The 15,433-nt window shown below is 40.2% G+C and overlaps 5 protein-coding genes across 8 annotated transcripts in view; 4 read left to right on the forward strand and 1 right to left on the reverse strand.

Annotated features, from left to right (window-relative positions):
* The window catches only part of gen1 (GEN1 Holliday junction 5' flap endonuclease), a 6,020-nt gene extending 3,082 nt beyond the window's left edge, over positions 1-2,938 (forward strand). Inside the window, 3 exon segments of the mRNA XM_017033418.2 lie at positions 1-30; positions 630-779; positions 1,197-2,938. Coding sequence (XP_016888907.1) covers positions 1-30; positions 630-779; positions 1,197-2,524 — 1,508 coding nt within the window. The 3' untranslated portion in view covers positions 2,525-2,938.
* Positions 2,939-3,527: 589 nt separating this feature from the next.
* On the forward strand, positions 3,528-4,600 carry msgn1 (mesogenin 1). The gene has a single exon (XM_008312703.3). The coding sequence runs from the start codon at positions 4,079-4,081 to the stop codon at positions 4,514-4,516; it is 438 nt and encodes a 145-aa protein (XP_008310925.1). The 5' UTR covers positions 3,528-4,078; the 3' UTR covers positions 4,517-4,600.
* A 519-nt stretch (positions 4,601-5,119) lies between these two features.
* LOC103380658 (proline-rich protein HaeIII subfamily 1) lies at positions 5,120-9,246 on the forward strand. 2 transcript variants are annotated; one of them, XM_008312684.3, is made up of 6 exons: positions 5,120-5,298; positions 6,167-6,260; positions 6,394-6,543; positions 6,711-6,869; positions 7,029-7,160; positions 7,358-9,246. In XM_008312684.3, the coding sequence occupies exons 2-6, from the start codon at positions 6,175-6,177 to the stop codon at positions 7,446-7,448; spliced, it is 618 nt and encodes a 205-aa protein (XP_008310906.1). In that variant the 5' UTR covers positions 5,120-5,298; positions 6,167-6,174; the 3' UTR covers positions 7,449-9,246. The 2 variants fall into 2 exon arrangements, with proteins under 2 accessions (XP_008310906.1, XP_016889259.1); XM_017033770.2 differs by having other exon boundaries at positions 5,158-5,179.
* A 109-nt stretch (positions 9,247-9,355) lies between these two features.
* Positions 9,356-11,651, reverse strand: mrps10 (mitochondrial ribosomal protein S10). Of its 2 annotated transcripts, XM_008312685.3 has the most exons (8): positions 11,554-11,651; positions 10,945-10,993; positions 10,720-10,772; positions 10,371-10,437; positions 10,110-10,249; positions 9,930-10,038; positions 9,719-9,808; positions 9,356-9,609 (listed from the first exon to the last, which is right to left on the reverse strand). In XM_008312685.3, the coding sequence occupies exons 1-8, from the start codon at positions 11,634-11,636 to the stop codon at positions 9,529-9,531; spliced, it is 672 nt and encodes a 223-aa protein (XP_008310907.1). In that variant the 5' UTR covers positions 11,637-11,651; the 3' UTR covers positions 9,356-9,528. The 2 variants fall into 2 exon arrangements, with proteins under 2 accessions (XP_008310907.1, XP_008310908.1); XM_008312686.2 differs by lacking the exon at positions 11,554-11,651 and having other exon boundaries at positions 10,945-11,092.
* A 17-nt stretch (positions 11,652-11,668) lies between these two features.
* The window catches only part of tulp4a (TUB like protein 4a), a 16,946-nt gene continuing 13,181 nt past the window's right edge, over positions 11,669-15,433 (forward strand). For both annotated transcript variants that reach the window (XM_008312687.3, XM_008312688.3), the window contains exons 1-2: positions 11,669-11,796; positions 12,817-13,649. In XM_008312687.3, the coding sequence (XP_008310909.1) occupies positions 13,398-13,649 (252 nt within the window). In that variant the 5' untranslated portion in view covers positions 11,669-11,796; positions 12,817-13,397. The remainder of the gene's footprint in view (positions 11,797-12,816; positions 13,650-15,433) is intronic.

Raw genomic sequence — 15,433 nt, forward strand, 5'->3', positions numbered from 1 at the left:
CCTGCTTCGAAGTCATCTGGAGTAAACCAGGTCAGTCAGCATCCTGTAAAGAGCACATCATCATGTCTTTTATAGAGAGGAAACTGTGTAACAAACAAAACATCATTTGAGTTGAGGAGCACAACTGCTGCATTGGGGGGCATTAAGACTGGGGTGCGGGGTGCTCGTCACCGGGTTGTCTGTTAGTGACTGGCTGTGAGGTGGGCTTCAGAGGTGGTAGATCAGTCACAACAACCACTAGGTGCTAAAGTGGCTTCCTCCCAAGGCTGAGAAATCTGTCATGTCACAGTCTGTGTTACTAACAAGGCCGTCTGATCTGGTAGACCTGAGAAAACCTCAATCAGCTAATAACTCTGGGGGTCTTGCATAACAGACATAACATGGCTGCATCATGAATTTTTTTTTTAAATGATTTCAGTTTGTAATCATTAAAGCTTTGATTGAAGCAAAAGTTTTCAGTCACAAATGCATGGCTTGGTAAAAAAGAAACTAAACTGAATTACCTAAATAAACACTCGACTCTCCAGTCAGAATTGCAAGCTAATATTCGTTAAAGATGGATTTTTAGAAAGCAAATCAATGAAAATAGAGGGAAGCTTTTCACGTTGGTCCTTGACTTTTTCCTGCAGAACATTACGTGTTTCCTGAGGATCATCCTGCAGAGGATCAACATGAGGTGCGGACCGTGGAGGAAGAGACCCTCTTTAGTGTGGCCTTCCCAGAAGTGGTGGAGCACTACCTGCGAGAAAAAGCTCTAGCTGAAGAAAACAAGTTAAAAAGTAAAACTATTTACTGTCACTCTGAATGAAGAAGCATGCCTGTCTAAAACTGTTCGCTTGTCTGTGATTGTTTGGTATGTTAACCATCTCTGACAGGAAATGGAAATAACATTTCACATTGTATCACAAAAACAACAGGATAGAGGGCTCCAGAGTCGGCCTCTCCAGGCTCTTTTGATCAGAGACACCTAAAGCGTTGGCTTGTTTTTCAAAGCTGTCTATTACAGCTGCTCTGACACCCCAGAATGTAGAGTTTGGCAGCTCAGCCTGTTCACACCACAGGCTTTGATGCAGCCCAGAGGTGTCTGTCTTGCCCAAGCTGTCACTTCATGCAGGTTGAACTTTGCTCCACCTGGTGGTCATTGCTGCAGAGCTCCACTGAGAGTTTAAATATTTCTTTCTTAATTTCCTTTACAGAAAAGAAACCCAAGCGCAAGAAAGAGCAGCCGACCGATGTGTGTGATGGCATCACTGACCTGCTGGCTCAGATGAATCTACAGACTTTGCCAAACGCAACAGTTCAAAAACAAATGTCACCCCCAGCAGATTCATGCACAGAAAAAACAGAGGTGCTGTTTGTGGACACACCAGTGAACCACAGACAGCGAATAAACTCCAACGCAGACCGGGGCGGTCTGGACGATCTTCCCACCACTCCTCTGTTTAATCCAGACTCAGAAACCACAACCTCACCATCTGTCTCTGCTGTCATTGAAGCTCTACATCTGAGCGATATTGACTGGAATGCCATGTCCTTCACATCCTCCCCAGCGCCACAAGTGTCTAAAAATGACAACTCAGAGTCCAGGCCTCAGTTGTCCAATGACCATTACGTCACACAAACAAAGTGTGAAGACACTGAGTTGGACGTCAGGCCTGCAAACACCAGACCTGCTGCAGAGCAGTCTTTAACAGAGTCCTCTCTAAGGGACAGAGTGCTCATGAAAAATGCAGCCAAATCTATAAACCAGCACACACACAGTGGTGTGGTTCCAATGGAAGGAAGATGTGAGTTAGACTCTCTGGAGGAACATTCTCTATGCAATTATACTTCACAACCAAGTTCACTGAAGTTCACCAGGAGTGGATCTGACGTTAAAGCGACAGGAAAAGATTCAGGAATAAACAGTGATAAAAGCCAGTGTTTCCTGATGAAGTCAGACACACAGGCAAAAAATCAACAGGTCAATGGCATGCCCTCAAAAAAGCCTCCTCAGAAATATAAATTTGTCAAAACAACTTCAGCGTCATCATCATCGTCTTCATCTGCCCTGAAGCAAAGGTGCAATTCCTGCCCTTGTCCAGGTGACAAATACAGGAAAATGCCACAGACCAGCAAGAAGAGTGTGTGTCTGAGTGTGTGTTCGTCCAGCGAGGACAGTGATGGAGAGAACCAGCAGGTTGCGCTACAGAGAAAGAACAAAATTAAGCCATTTAAGAAGTTCACTACAGATATGTCCTTAAAATCAGCATCCAGGTCTAATCCAAGAGAACACACAGTGGAATCAAACGAGTGTCATCAACCGTTCAGATTCAAATCTCACAGACCCAGTGTTGACGTTAACACGACACCCGTGTCAACTAAAAGCAGAGGAGGGGAGGATGTCACAACTGTTGTTGTGGACTGTGACAGTGTTTTCTCTCCAGCTTCATCCCTCACTGTATTAGACAGTGATGACTCAGTGGTGGGCAGTGACAGTCCACTGCCTCTGGCAGAGAGACTAAGGCTAAAATTCATAAAGTGATCGTCCTGGTCACAGACAGTCAAGATGGACTTGAACTTTTAAGACTGTAATTTGAAGTATCATTGTAATAAAATTTCCCTGGATATGGATAAGATCTGTGGATATGGGTATTTGTGCCAAGAAAATAATGTTTCATTTACTTATACTATTTTTTAACCTATTGTAACTACATTTTAGTTATCATGGATGAAACTTTTGTTCATTTTTTGCCGTTTATTTTTTGGTTGACATTTTTTGGTCATTTTATTTTCTTTCTATATTTCAGCATTTTTGGGCTAAAGGTTCTCACATTTTCCAGTCAGTATAACAATAGCAATAATTGTAAATCTTCACAACTTCATGTAAAACTATTAAAGCACTGAAAGTTTTACAGAACCATTTGCTGTGCACTAAATTAAATTTGGTTTGAAGGCATACTCTTAGAAAATGTTTCCATGCCCCTGTTCTAGAGCTCCACATCATTTTTAAAAATCCTTTTTTGTAACAATGCTTCATCAGACAACTGTTGGACCACACGTGTTACGGAACATCAGTGAAGAAAACCTTTGTTTGGATAAACATATTTCCCAGCAGCAGCAGCTTCCTCTCACTGTTTGTCACATCCTTCATTGGACAGGTGAAATGTTTACACATCAACACCTGCACATGTATTAAATGTCACATAATGACAACACATGTGCTTATTTCTTCGCCCAGCGCTCTTTGACAGGCAGATGACACTGAGCCATTGCTTTTACAACACTTTAGTGGAGGTCCCCTTGATCAGGAGTGAGGCCTTACTCACCTTTTCAGACATGAAAGGTCTGGCAGGAGTTAGGTGACAGCTGCCCAAATAACAACTCAGTACCGGTCAGCGCTGCCTCTTAAACCTTATCTTTTCCTGTTGCAAATACTGGGACTTTTTTTATCCGTGTAGTTTCAGTTTGTTTATGGATGATACATTTGATTTAGTAGCTCATTTGAATAATGCACAAACAGATTGATGTTGCTTAAGTCAGGAGAATCACATCAAGTTAAATGTTTCAGCAGTGGCCAGGAGGTTACATTAACACGAACTCTGAATGTTAATTTAATTTTGCACCATTTTCTTTGACTTCAGGTTAACTTTAAAATGGGAGGATTTGATGTTGATCAGTGTTCAAGGTCCAGACCAGAGACACACGCAGGCCAGACTTGTCAGAGGAGTGTGAAGATATCAGGTGAACCTTCACCCTCACATGTGTCTTCATTAGACACATCGCATCAAACTGATAATTGTCGTCCTGCAGACTTTAAAGAGGGACGTCCCACATAGGGAATCTAATTATTTTTCTTTCTATCACATTATCCGTCTATTTGGCCTTATTCACACCCCAGTGACAACGAACGACGTCCTCCGTGAAGGTTGCGTTTGTCACTTGTGGGTTTCTTTGAACTTCTTTTTGTTCCGCCTGAGCTGTGAACCCATAAACCTCCGGAGATGTGCCAACGTATAAAACCGCTTTGGCAAATTCTCCTCTTACACAGAATCTGCTCGTCATCAGTTCCACAGACTGTTGCAAGATCTTCTCTGACATGGATCTGGAGAGCGTCACGGCCCAGTTGATCCGCGAATGGAAGGACCACGAAGGCGCGTTTGAAGACGACATGGACTCCCTGCAGTCCTCATCCCCGGAGCCATCGGTGGATTCCATTTGCTCATCTCCAGAGATGTGCTTCTCCTCCAGAAGCGGTAACATAGACGCAAAGGACTTTTCCTACGGCTTCACACCAGGCAGACACGCTCCAGGGCCGCAGAAGCAGCACAAGCCCAAGATGTCCACCAAAAGACGCGTGAAGGCCAGTGAGAGGGAGAAGATGCGCATGAGGAGTCTTGCGGAGGCTTTGCACCAGCTTCGTGACTACCTGCCGCCGGATTACAGCAAAAGAGGCCAACCTCTGACAAAAATACAAACCCTCAAGTACACCATTGAATACATCAACAAACTGTCGGATATCCTGGCCAGTGCGTAACGGAACACTTTACACGCATTTGAAGTGTGGTCAATGTAGCGATTGGTGTAACATGTATTATAATTTAAACTGCTTCTTTCCTGATTTTTGCCCCTGCTGTGTAAATATGGTTTAATGGGCACTTTTGTATATAATGCTATGTTTACAGGAATATGATTTCAGTGTTTGGAAACACTATCCAAAATTTAAAGGATATGTATTTTGTTGTGAATGGATTTTACCTTTCTAGAAACCGTATCATATGAAATATACTAAGAGAAATATGGAAAATCCAAAACGTGTGTGTCTTGTGCAGTTTTTCAAACATAAATATGTATGGTTTCATTAAATTAAATAGCATTTTAGATCGCTTAATTTATATATTACATCAGCTGTTTTGTTGTATTTAAAAATAACAACTGTATGCTTTTCCAGAATGTAATAAACAAATATTTCTTGTTAAAATCGTAGCCCGGCTTATTATAGCAGTCTTCAAATTAAAAGTGGGGTAGAACACGTCAGACCATTTATCCAATCAAAATGTAAATATTGGATGTCAACCACTAGCAGCCAATCAGGAACCAGTATTTTCTCCAGTAGGCAGGTTCAATTAAATAACGTGCGTTTCACAAACGAAATCCAACCGTTTAACTGGCAGTTACTGAGCCGCCATTAAAATATAAGGTAGGAACAGAAGCCGAAGGGAGTTTTCTAAACATCTTCTCTTTTTTTTGAAAAACTTTATATATTTTTGTTACAATTAATTTTTATTCAAAGCTACCTCGACTGTACCACCAATTAAAGTAAGTAATTTGTCCTTTGCATTTCCTCGGATCGTTTTCTCAGACACGCCCCCTTCCAGCAGACACCTAACGCTGTATTTAATTGACAACACATATCAATTGTTTAATAACACTATGAAACAATATTATTAACGACTTAACGATATTATTGGAACGACTATGCTGTCACGCACATAGCATAGTGTGTATGAGCTCAACTTAGCGATGCGATCTTCAGGAATTAGTCGGGGCCTGATATGCTCAATATTCGCGCCCTCTGTAATAAACAACATTAGACGGTGTTAGCAGAGACTTAAATTTGAATGTGTCGTCCGTGGACACAGGATTGGTAGGATTATTATTTTTTCTCGGTGTTTAAGACCAGAAAACTGACATTTATGTTAAAGAAACCTTTGAAATTCTGTTTTTTCTGGAACTAACATCATTTGCATCACTAACCCGGTTTGGACAGCTGTCATCCCCCCTTCCCCACCCTGCCACACCTTGTATGTTTTTGTGCTATTTAAAAAAAAACTTGACATTCAGATTTCTGTTATTTTTAATCACAACAAAATACCTAACAAATGCATGCACCAAATGCTGCCCACCAAGCCGTTTTACGTGGCCCGCATGATCTCAGAAAGCATTAAGTAAAGTCCAAGTAAAATATTAAAAATTAAGTACATTTTTTTCAGTGTGTCCCACTGTGGCCCAGTACCAAGTAACCTATGGACTGGTACTGGTCCGGGGATTGAGGACCTCTGATCTATACAGTCTTCCATTTATAACCGGCCCTTCAAGGGGAACTGTTGCTGATGTGGCCCCCGGTTAAAATGAATTTGACACCTCTGCACTAGTGTGTTTAATTTATTTTCATTGCTAATATAAGTTATCCAGATGGATGCAGACACAAAAGAGAAGACAGAAACTACCACAATCTTCAAGAACCAGTCGGAGAATCCTGTAACTGACAGCAGATTCAGGTGTGTCCTGTTGGCCTGTACGGAGTAGACAACAGTTTTTACCATGTGTACTGCCCTGACATCGGTCTATCTTCTAAAACATTACATTAGGCCAGTTGTTTTTTAGTAGTATTTTGCTCATATTTCTTCCCAGGGTTCAAAGGTTCAGAGGTCGTGGTCGAGTGGGCCAGATGACTTATGGTGGAATGCGTGGCGTACAAGGCACGATCCAAGGATTTGGTCCACCTGGACTTTGGAGAGGACAAGTGAAGGACATTGCCATGAATGCGTTTGTACCCAGGAGGTACGTTCAAAATTAGATTAGATTATTTCCAGCTTCATCTTTTATTAGAACGAGAGGATTTTAAATCTTCAGGGAGGGTACATGAAGTGTATATTTGACCAAGATGTTGGATAAAAATAACCCTGATTCACAAACATGTATGAATAACTGCTTCTTTTTTCTTGCAGAGAAATGGGACGGATGCAGCCTTACCTAGACCTTAGAGGTCATCAAGAGAGGCGTGGGCTAATGGCTGCAAGACCTCCTCTTCTACCTCTTCCTCCTCCACCTCTTCCTCCTCCACCAGCTCCTATGCACCTCAGAGACCCATTTGCACTCATACAAAGGTAACCACTTCACTTCGACAGGCACTAACACATTTAGTTGTTACGTCAGTAGCAATGATTCAGGTTTTGTGATAGGCCAAGTGCTCAATGTTGTTTGGTTTTGGGTTTTTTTCTATTTTAACCTTATTTATTTTTTATATTGCGTCACCGTATTTGTAGGAATGAACCACCTCAAACACCCCCACCTGGACCTCCTGCCTTAGGAGGACCACCTCCTTACCCTCAAGGCTTTGTCGGACTACCTCCTGGACCTCCACATCACTTCCACTCCCACTCCCATACCCCAAGAGGGTAAGAGCTTTTTCATGACTCATTTCATACTCTAAATCTGGCATATCACAATTCTCGGCTCTTTGCTTTCCCCCTTTTTTCTTGGGTTACTGGATTAAAAATGTCTTAAAAAGTCATTCATATGGCTGCTCTTATCAGAGTGTCCCATGGTTGGCCATTGCCAAAAATCCAATGTGTGATTTTATCCTTTTACACAGCTACCACAATGGACCAGTCTTTCCTCCGCCCCACCCCCCACCTGGCATCGGCCAGGGGTGGCCAGAGCCCCCTGGTGGCCGCCGCTTTTAAACACAGCCGGCCCAATAAGTTGAACAAAATCAGAGCCGATGTAAAATAAAGACATTGTCCACCGTTTTGATATCATCCAATAGTGATGTAATCATAAGGACAGATGAAATGCCTCAAATGTTATTGTTCTGGCATTTTCATATCATATTAATGTTAAAATTATAAATGACCAAACTGTGGAACAAACAGAGAAGTGTTAAAATAATGTTGAACCCTCTGTTGTCAAAGAGGCACATTTTACTGTCAGATTTAATCACGTGTTCTGTGATTTTTCTTGTAACTGTTGCTCATTGAGCCTTAACAGAATTCTCCAATATTTAGTTCAGAAACAAAAGGAGTGCAGTTAGTGTTTATATTTGAAGTTGGGGGATAAGGTGCAATAACAGCCTTTAAGCACCACTGATAACTACATCAGTACACATTGGACCTCCCTATCTTTCTTCTTTGTTACATGGAAATAATGATGTCATATTTTAGTTTGTCAAAAGTCACATGATCAGACCACAAATACTCCACTTGTGAGACATCCAAAAGTATTCATTTTTCAAGCTATATCCTACATGTGTAACTACATTAGGCTTTGAGAGATGTTGTTTGAAACTTGAATTTAGTTTTGAATTTAAATATATATTCAGTAGCTTTTTATATAAACGACAAACTCCAGTCATATTTGCTTCAAAATAAGGAATTACTTTCTATTGTGTTCAAAGTCTTTTGGAAATCTTACCAATTCAATATACAGCATTACTGTAATTAATGGACTTTTGTGAAACTGTGAATGTGTTCTATGACCATCAAGATATGACATAGTTTTGAAAACAATAAAAAAAATAAATACAACTTAAACATTTACTAAACTTCTCTTTTTTTGTGAGAGTTGTCATTGTCTCAAACACCAGAAACAGAACAAATGATTTTTAGATGCACAATAACAATGTTTCCTAATTGAACTTGGACATTTGATCCATATAAACACCACTACAAAGATGCTAATTATTTTTTTGAGTTATTTTCAAAGAGTTTGGAGGACCAAGAACAATTTTATGCTACAGCGAATCTTACTGAATAATTCTTTGGGCTTGCTGAAGGCTAAAAAGATTTGGATTTTAAGTTGCATAGAGCACAGTGCAAATATTTGATGTAAATGTGAATTTGACTGAAGGACACTCAACTTGGCATTTAAAATTTGGTGGTAGCATGTCTAAAAGGAAAACATTGTCTGTAAACATTATTCACTCTGATATGACCAAGTACTAAAACTTTCTTTAAAAAAATCCAAGTCCTGGTTTTTAGATTTCTATATGCTATTTTTAATTTTTTTTATTAACTATATTATACAATGACTGTGACTCTAGTTATTTTACCAGTTTTAATGATGAAAATCTTACTTCTATAGGGGAACCAACTGATATATTTTTTCCCCCCACAAAACTGTATCAGCAGTTAATAATTCTGCGGCATTTTTGTTCACACAGCTTTAATCCTATTTTACCACAAACCTCTTTATATTATTAATTTAATTGGAATAATCAGTCGTTAAAGTACTATGTTTCTACAGATATTTAATTTTGAATCAGTTCATAAATAAACCATAGACAGATGTTCCTTTCCTGCTCTGTCTCCCTTCTCCATCTTTTCTGCACATTTTGCTGCCTCTTCAGTCCCTTCTTCTTTTTTCCCAAGTGTCAAATGTTACTTTCCAGGCTCTGGAGCCCAGGTTCAGCCTCACATCTCTCCTTCAGCAGTGATATGACACCAGAGGTACAATGTTTGCTTAAAAATAAACTTTTTAAATATATATAATTGTGCTTGCTTTTTAAAACTAATTAAATAATAGCCTGTATGACTTAACTTGTGTGCTGTGATTTTTCTCCATTTACACATGATCACAAACGTTTCACCACTCATTGGGTAGAATGATTTAATTTGGGGGAAATATATATACAGTTGTTTCCACATTTCTACATGAACTTGTTGGACCACAGTGAAGACTTAATATACAGTATACAGATATTATACAATAGTGCTGCAGCTGATCACAGAAGTCCTCAATTTTCATTCTCTCTACTCTTTACTGCATTCACTGGTGACATTTGTCATCAACGGGATGGTCCTTCCACATGGGTTCCAGGATGTGGTCTGGAACTTTCTCCATGGTAGTCTAACAGTAAACATAAAAACACAGAGAGATTTATCATTTGTTTTTTTCTTATCTACAGTTACATTGATATGTAGATAAATGTAGAAGTAGCCAAAGCAGGTCCCTGCACCTTTGTCACTTCCATAGCTACACCTTCAGGGAGGTTCCTCTGGATGTACTCCAGGTACACCTGTGCTGTGCAGCCTGTCAGATGAGACAGCTGCAAAACAAGAGAAGGGAAAATGTTAGACATAATGCACACATTACATTTTTTTATAACAAAAGTCATATATCAGTCTAAAAACTAAATATCTAAAGTTGGTGCAGAGACATTTCCTCACCTCAATGCAGCGGTAGTTTGTCCTCATCTCATACTGGACTCTGTGTTTTTTGTAGATGTGTACTGACTTGAGGAGTGTGAGTCTGTCCACTGACTTTTTCGGTTCATAACTGGTAAAGAGAAAAGACACTGTTAAATCTGCAGCACTATAGTTCAATAGCCCAACAACATCTAGACATACACTTTGTTAATGGTGATCCCCAACTCGTTTGCTGCCATTGTAGCAAAATACTCATAACTGTCCAAGACGGCTTTGTCATGACCTTTGACCAAAACAGACACCTTTTGGAACAGTATGTCAGGCTCATCAGTTACAGTGATCTGTAGAGATATGCACAGGACAGCAACTAATGAGCATGTTTCAGTGAAATTGTAATTTTGAGTATTATAATGATGTGCAGTCAAGTTAACATTACATCATAATATTAACCAGTCAACATACCGATGATGACCTAGATGAAAAGGCTGTTGTGTGAAAGGAACTGCGGGTTGTTAGAGGGAGAAGCGATCTGCAAAAAAAAAAATTAAAATTAAAATTAAAGTGTGAGAATAAAAAGAGATATTATGAAATACTATGGAAATAGTGTTTGTTGTAGTACCATATCATTATATTTCTGCTTTTTTTAAAAACTAAAGGAACATTCGAAAAGAACTCTATTAGTCATTAGACTGGGCAAAAATAGAATTATTCAATATAAAGACAACTTGTTGTCACTCCATCACACGCTGGTCAACTATTTTGTAAAAAACAAAATGTAATATGAGGGAGAGTAATAAATGATGTTACCTACCTGATAACGTTACATGTTTTATACCCTGAGCATGCGGCCCGACCTCTCGGCCCCTGTTAACATACGAGTGTTAATTGGAGGACATTTAGAGATGACATCTGATGTCAATGAAACCATGCTGCAATGACCGAATAACGTTATCCGTCGACAGCTTATATGTGAGCTTTCTATCACAAACATTTGTATTTTATAAGCCATTCAGTTTAAAATGCTAAAAATGCTTACCAAACCGGAGACTCGTGTAAATATCCTTGCCAAAGAAATTAATTCTCGCCTGAAAGCCACGGGTGCCGCCATGTTTTTGGAGACGGAAGAACAGAAGGGAAAAATATTTACAGTACTGCCCTCACGTGGAACGGGGTGTTTACTGCATCGTTAACATCTTGTGGTTCAAGTATTTTATTAATATGCATTAATGAAACAATTTTAGATAATACAGAACTTTTCTAAAATTAATTGTTTTTCCAAAATTATATTAGTTTCACAATTTATTACCTTTCAGTTTTGTATCATCATCGTATCTAAATGTAGTTTTTTTAAATGCCTTGGTGGATCTAGGGATAGATCAATGATAAATAATAATAATAATTTTACTGGACGCTGCAGGAGTTTGACAGATCTTCCAATGTCAAATGTGTTTTTGCTAACAATGTCAATTATTATGTATTGCTAAAAATCGACTTTTCTTTACTAAATATAATAATTTAACCTATCTGCACCTAAATATGAAACCGTAAAGAAATCCTTGTATGTTTTCATTGATTAGCAATTCATAAATACAGTATAAGAGGTTTCTTACGTTCAGTTCAAAGCTTGTGTTTGATAGAGACTCACGTGTTTCTGCCTGCTTCGTAAAAGAAAGAGGATGAGATTAAAATTAAACACAGTAGCTCTTGATGCGTCTGATCCCGAATCATTTAATTAGGTAAAATCACGTGTCCGTCACGTGATTCAGCTGTCGGGCCCTGTTGCCAGCGATCAGCGGCAGTAACAGTCTGCGGCCAGAGGAATCAGCGGCACCAGCAAAAACAGCAGCAGCAGCAGCAGCGGCGGTGGTGGCAGCAGCAGCAGACTAAGGTAAGGTTCTTTGCCTTGTTGCTGTTCCTGCTCCTTTGTTGACGAACTGTTTGATGTGTGTTTACCTATTCATTCCTCTGGCCAGTGAACTATACTTGTCATTAATTTGTGTTTGCCAATATGAATAAAATAACAATAAAAACACTGTGTGCTAGCCTGTTAGCGAGAGCAGCAGCGGGTGAACGGAGCCAGTATCGCCGACCACGGTTGATTCGGGTTCAGCTAAGTTAGCTGTCTCGGTTAGCCGGGTAGCTATCATTGGCTGCTCCTTTGTGGAGGGTAGAACAACAACAACACAGGCTGCTAAATCTCAGCTGCCTTTCCCATATATACAGCTGTGGGGATGTCATTCGCTCATATAGAAAGTAATTGAAACATGGGGGATTATTTTCCACCGCCTATGGGATTTGAGGTTTGATTCAGGGAAAGGATCTCAGAACCCTGGATCCAACATCCAGGATGTAGCCTAGCTGTGGCTAATATGTCTGTCTGTCTGAGCATCATCTCATTGTGGCTTCGGGTGGATTGGCTTGTCTCAATTGCACTCCATTGTATTATATTTTAATTGCACGTTCAACTGGTTATATTATTGCTACATAATATTTCATCTAATCAGCATATAAACCAGCTTTATTCATCCTGGAAAAGACACTGTCCCCTGTCCCTGACTGTTATTTCATTGTCATTCATTAGTCGACCGTCAGCAGCATTATGTTTTAGATTCACACTGTCGTTCTTTTCTCTTCTTTTGTGCTTTACTGTTGTTATTAAAACACTTTAAAAATATTTTCCCCATTTTTTGTTCTTGCTTTATTGCCATTTCTACTCTTTACTGTGGATTTATCAATTTACAGGTAAACTGTTAGATTTGAGGTGATAATATTGTTTATTTTTTCTATTTGCAGAAACATAATATAATTTTATGAATGCTTTAATGACTGTTTACTTGGGCTTTCAGAGCAACTGTTGTTCTTGAAGTTGAATATTACTTACAAATATTATTTCTTGTTTTTCCAACAGTCCTTCGTGGGATCTTCGGGGTTAGTTGAGAAGATGTTGTGACATTACTTAGCGAAGCAGCTTTCAGGCTGGCTGGAACCTGATGGGGAGGACACTGATCTCACACAGCTGAGGATGTATGAAGACGAAGTGGCTCTTATGGATATGAGATGCTGAACTGGACAGACACTCATATCAACTGGAAACCTTGGGTCATGTGGGGGAGTAGAGGGCTCGCCTGTTTGTGTGTTGGCATGGATGTTTGTTTCTGATCAGCTGTTATCCGTCAGGATTTTAGCACACGGGACTTTAAAATATTTACAACAACATACCCATCTGTTGCCTTGTAACTGAAGCATCAACAGCAAGGCAGCTCACCAACGAAACACATCAAAATGACTTGATTGTGTGCCTTTTGTTGTGTATGCACCCCTGCTGAGTCACCTGAATCCCCAACTCAAAACACCAGTGCTATGCATCATTGCGGCTGTCTCACATCTGACTCCAAACTGGTTACCTGAGTGCAGAAGGGTCAACTATAACAGTACCAACCTCCACGGTGAACCTGTGACCTCTCTCGTTGTGTCCATTAAGCTGCAGTAATGTTTGCCGCGGTGGAGCACGGCCCTGTCCTCTGCAGTGACTCTAACATCCTGTGCCTGTCCTGGAAAGGCCGCGTGCCCAAGAGTGAAAAGGAAAAGCCGGTCTGCAGGAAACGCTACTACGAAGAGGGCTGGCTGGCTACTGGAAATGGTCGAGGGGTTGTCGGAGTCACGTTCACCTCTAGCCACTGTAGAAAGGACCGGCCAACACCACAGAGAGTGAACTTCAACCTGAGAGGGCACAACAGCGAGGTAAGATAGTCTGTTCAGGATTTAAAAATAAAAATAAAGGGAGCATACAGTCGGTATGAAATATCATAACATTTTGACTTGTACTATTTGTAATGGTATCAACATCTTGCACTCAAATGTTCACTCCCCTGTAGGCGGTGCTGTAGATACCATTACGGTACCCTAGTCCAATGTTTCCAAAAGGGTCCTTTCGCATCATTTTGCCCAGGAGTTTACGAATAAGGTCTATTGACTTGGGTCACGAAGGTTTGTGACTTTTAAAATATGGGTCCCCAGAAAAAAAGTTTGGGAAATGCTGCCATAGCCTACGTGCTGAAACCAAGCTCAAGCTCAAACCAGCCCATTTAGCTTTCATCAAAGCTGGACAGGTTGAGGTGATGCTGCCGTGGATCAGTAAAAAAAAGTGCATTGTAACAATGTTAAGATCATGTTTTTACCCGTCTGAAACAAATCCATAACACATGTCCAGGTCTGTGGACGCCAAGGGTCCAAATGTTCCTGCCAGTGGACGTTACACACAGGTTGCTTTATTGCGTTTACCTTGTGTAGCTCTTGGTCAGATGGAGCATGGTGCCGTGTCAGCACTCCATACGGCAGCAGGGAGAGTGTGGATGAATCCCCACAGAGAGCGACTGAGGCAGAAATGTCATTTAACTCTGCCCACTTGAATGTGGTCCAAGCATTGGTCACGTTCCCCACACATACAGTGCACTTGACAGACTGCTCTTGGGAAACACATTTATGTATAAGATGGAGTGAAGTATTAAACGTAGGCCGGTACTTTACTTGGAGCATTCCCTGAGTTAGGAATCACACTGTTAAATCCACATGTGGCCATAGTGGCATCAACAGTCTTGAAGGAGATGCCATGTTTGCAGAGCACGTCCTCAGATACTCTCTAACCCCAGTGTCGGGGATTTCATATAGTAACAGTGTCATTAACAATGCTTTATGGCGTATGAGGTAAAAACGTGGTGACTCATAAAATATTAAAGTTGAGCAGGTAAGTTTGATTTATGTTATTCACAAAAATATTTGCCTGAACATTAACTTAAGCTGTGCTTTATGACTTTTTTTTTTCAAGTCTGTTGCATGTCATCTAAGGCTAAGTTGTTCTTTCTCTGTGTGACAGGATTGTCACCATTCAGCCGTCCCTGTGACGGTTTGGACTATTTTAAAAATGCTACAGATGTTAGCCTGTGTTTATGTGCTCAAAATAAACTACCTTACATTCTATTTTAAATGCTTTTATTTCACAAAGCCGCTGCCCCTTAATAGCAAGCTTGTGTTCTCTGTATCATTTTAAAAGCCACGCGCTGCTTCCTCTGTGTGACTGTTCTTTTGATGAAAAGAACAATCCTCTGGTTCGTCTGAATTTATCAAGGCTTCTTCTAGAATCATATGCTTTTTTCCCCCTCCCCTACATATTGTTGAGATGCTGAGCGGAGCGGTCATCTACTCTGTAGTCTTCATGTGTATGTTCGCCCTGCCGGAGAGCAGAGCATCAGAGAGAGCCCTGACGATCCCTGTCACCATGTTCACAGTCAATTGTTTCTTACGACAAAGCTTCGTTAAATCACTCTATTTTTATTTTAGTGAAAGTGCTCTGATTTCAAGTGAAAATGTCAACCATTGAAGAATGAGCCAGTTGCATTTTGATGAAATATTTGTTCTACATCTTTGAGGAAAAAAGATATTTGAAAAATGTTGGTATATTTTAAAGAGTGCAATACAGTGGCAGTACAGCAGAAGAAGAGGCTTTTCATTCAACTAAATGATTGCAC

This window comes from Cynoglossus semilaevis, chromosome 7, assembly GCF_000523025.1.
Source record: "Cynoglossus semilaevis isolate Cse_v1.0 chromosome 7, Cse_v1.0, whole genome shotgun sequence".
Lineage (NCBI taxonomy): Eukaryota > Metazoa > Chordata > Actinopteri > Pleuronectiformes > Cynoglossidae > Cynoglossus > Cynoglossus semilaevis.

What these genes read in the sequence shown, in the direction of transcription:
- msgn1 (XM_008312703.3), top strand. Translation starts at nt 4,079, where the DNA reads ATGGATCTGGAGAGCGTCACGGCCCAGTTGATCCGCGAATGGAAGGAC.
- LOC103380658 (XM_008312684.3), top strand. Translation starts at nt 6,175, where the DNA reads ATGGATGCAGACACAAAAGAGAAGACAGAAACTACCACAATCTTCAAG. An exon ending in GTAACTGACAGCAGATTCAG is followed by an intron (nt 6,261 to 6,393) that starts GTGTGTCCTGTT and finishes ATTTCTTCCCAG; the next exon opens with GGTTCAAAGGTTCAGAGGTC. An exon ending in CACTCCCATACCCCAAGAGG is followed by an intron (nt 7,161 to 7,357) that starts GTAAGAGCTTTT and finishes CCTTTTACACAG; the next exon opens with CTACCACAATGGACCAGTCT.
- mrps10 (XM_008312685.3), bottom strand. Translation starts at nt 11,636, where the DNA reads ATGATTCGGGATCAGACGCATCAAGAGCTACTGTGTTTAATTTTAATC. An exon ending in TTTCATCTAGGTCATCATCG is followed by an intron (nt 10,250 to 10,370) that starts GTATGTTGACTG and finishes ATATCTCTACAG; the next exon opens with ATCACTGTAACTGATGAGCC. An exon ending in CAAACTACCGCTGCATTGAG is followed by an intron (nt 9,809 to 9,929) that starts GTGAGGAAATGT and finishes CTTGTTTTGCAG; the next exon opens with CTGTCTCATCTGACAGGCTG.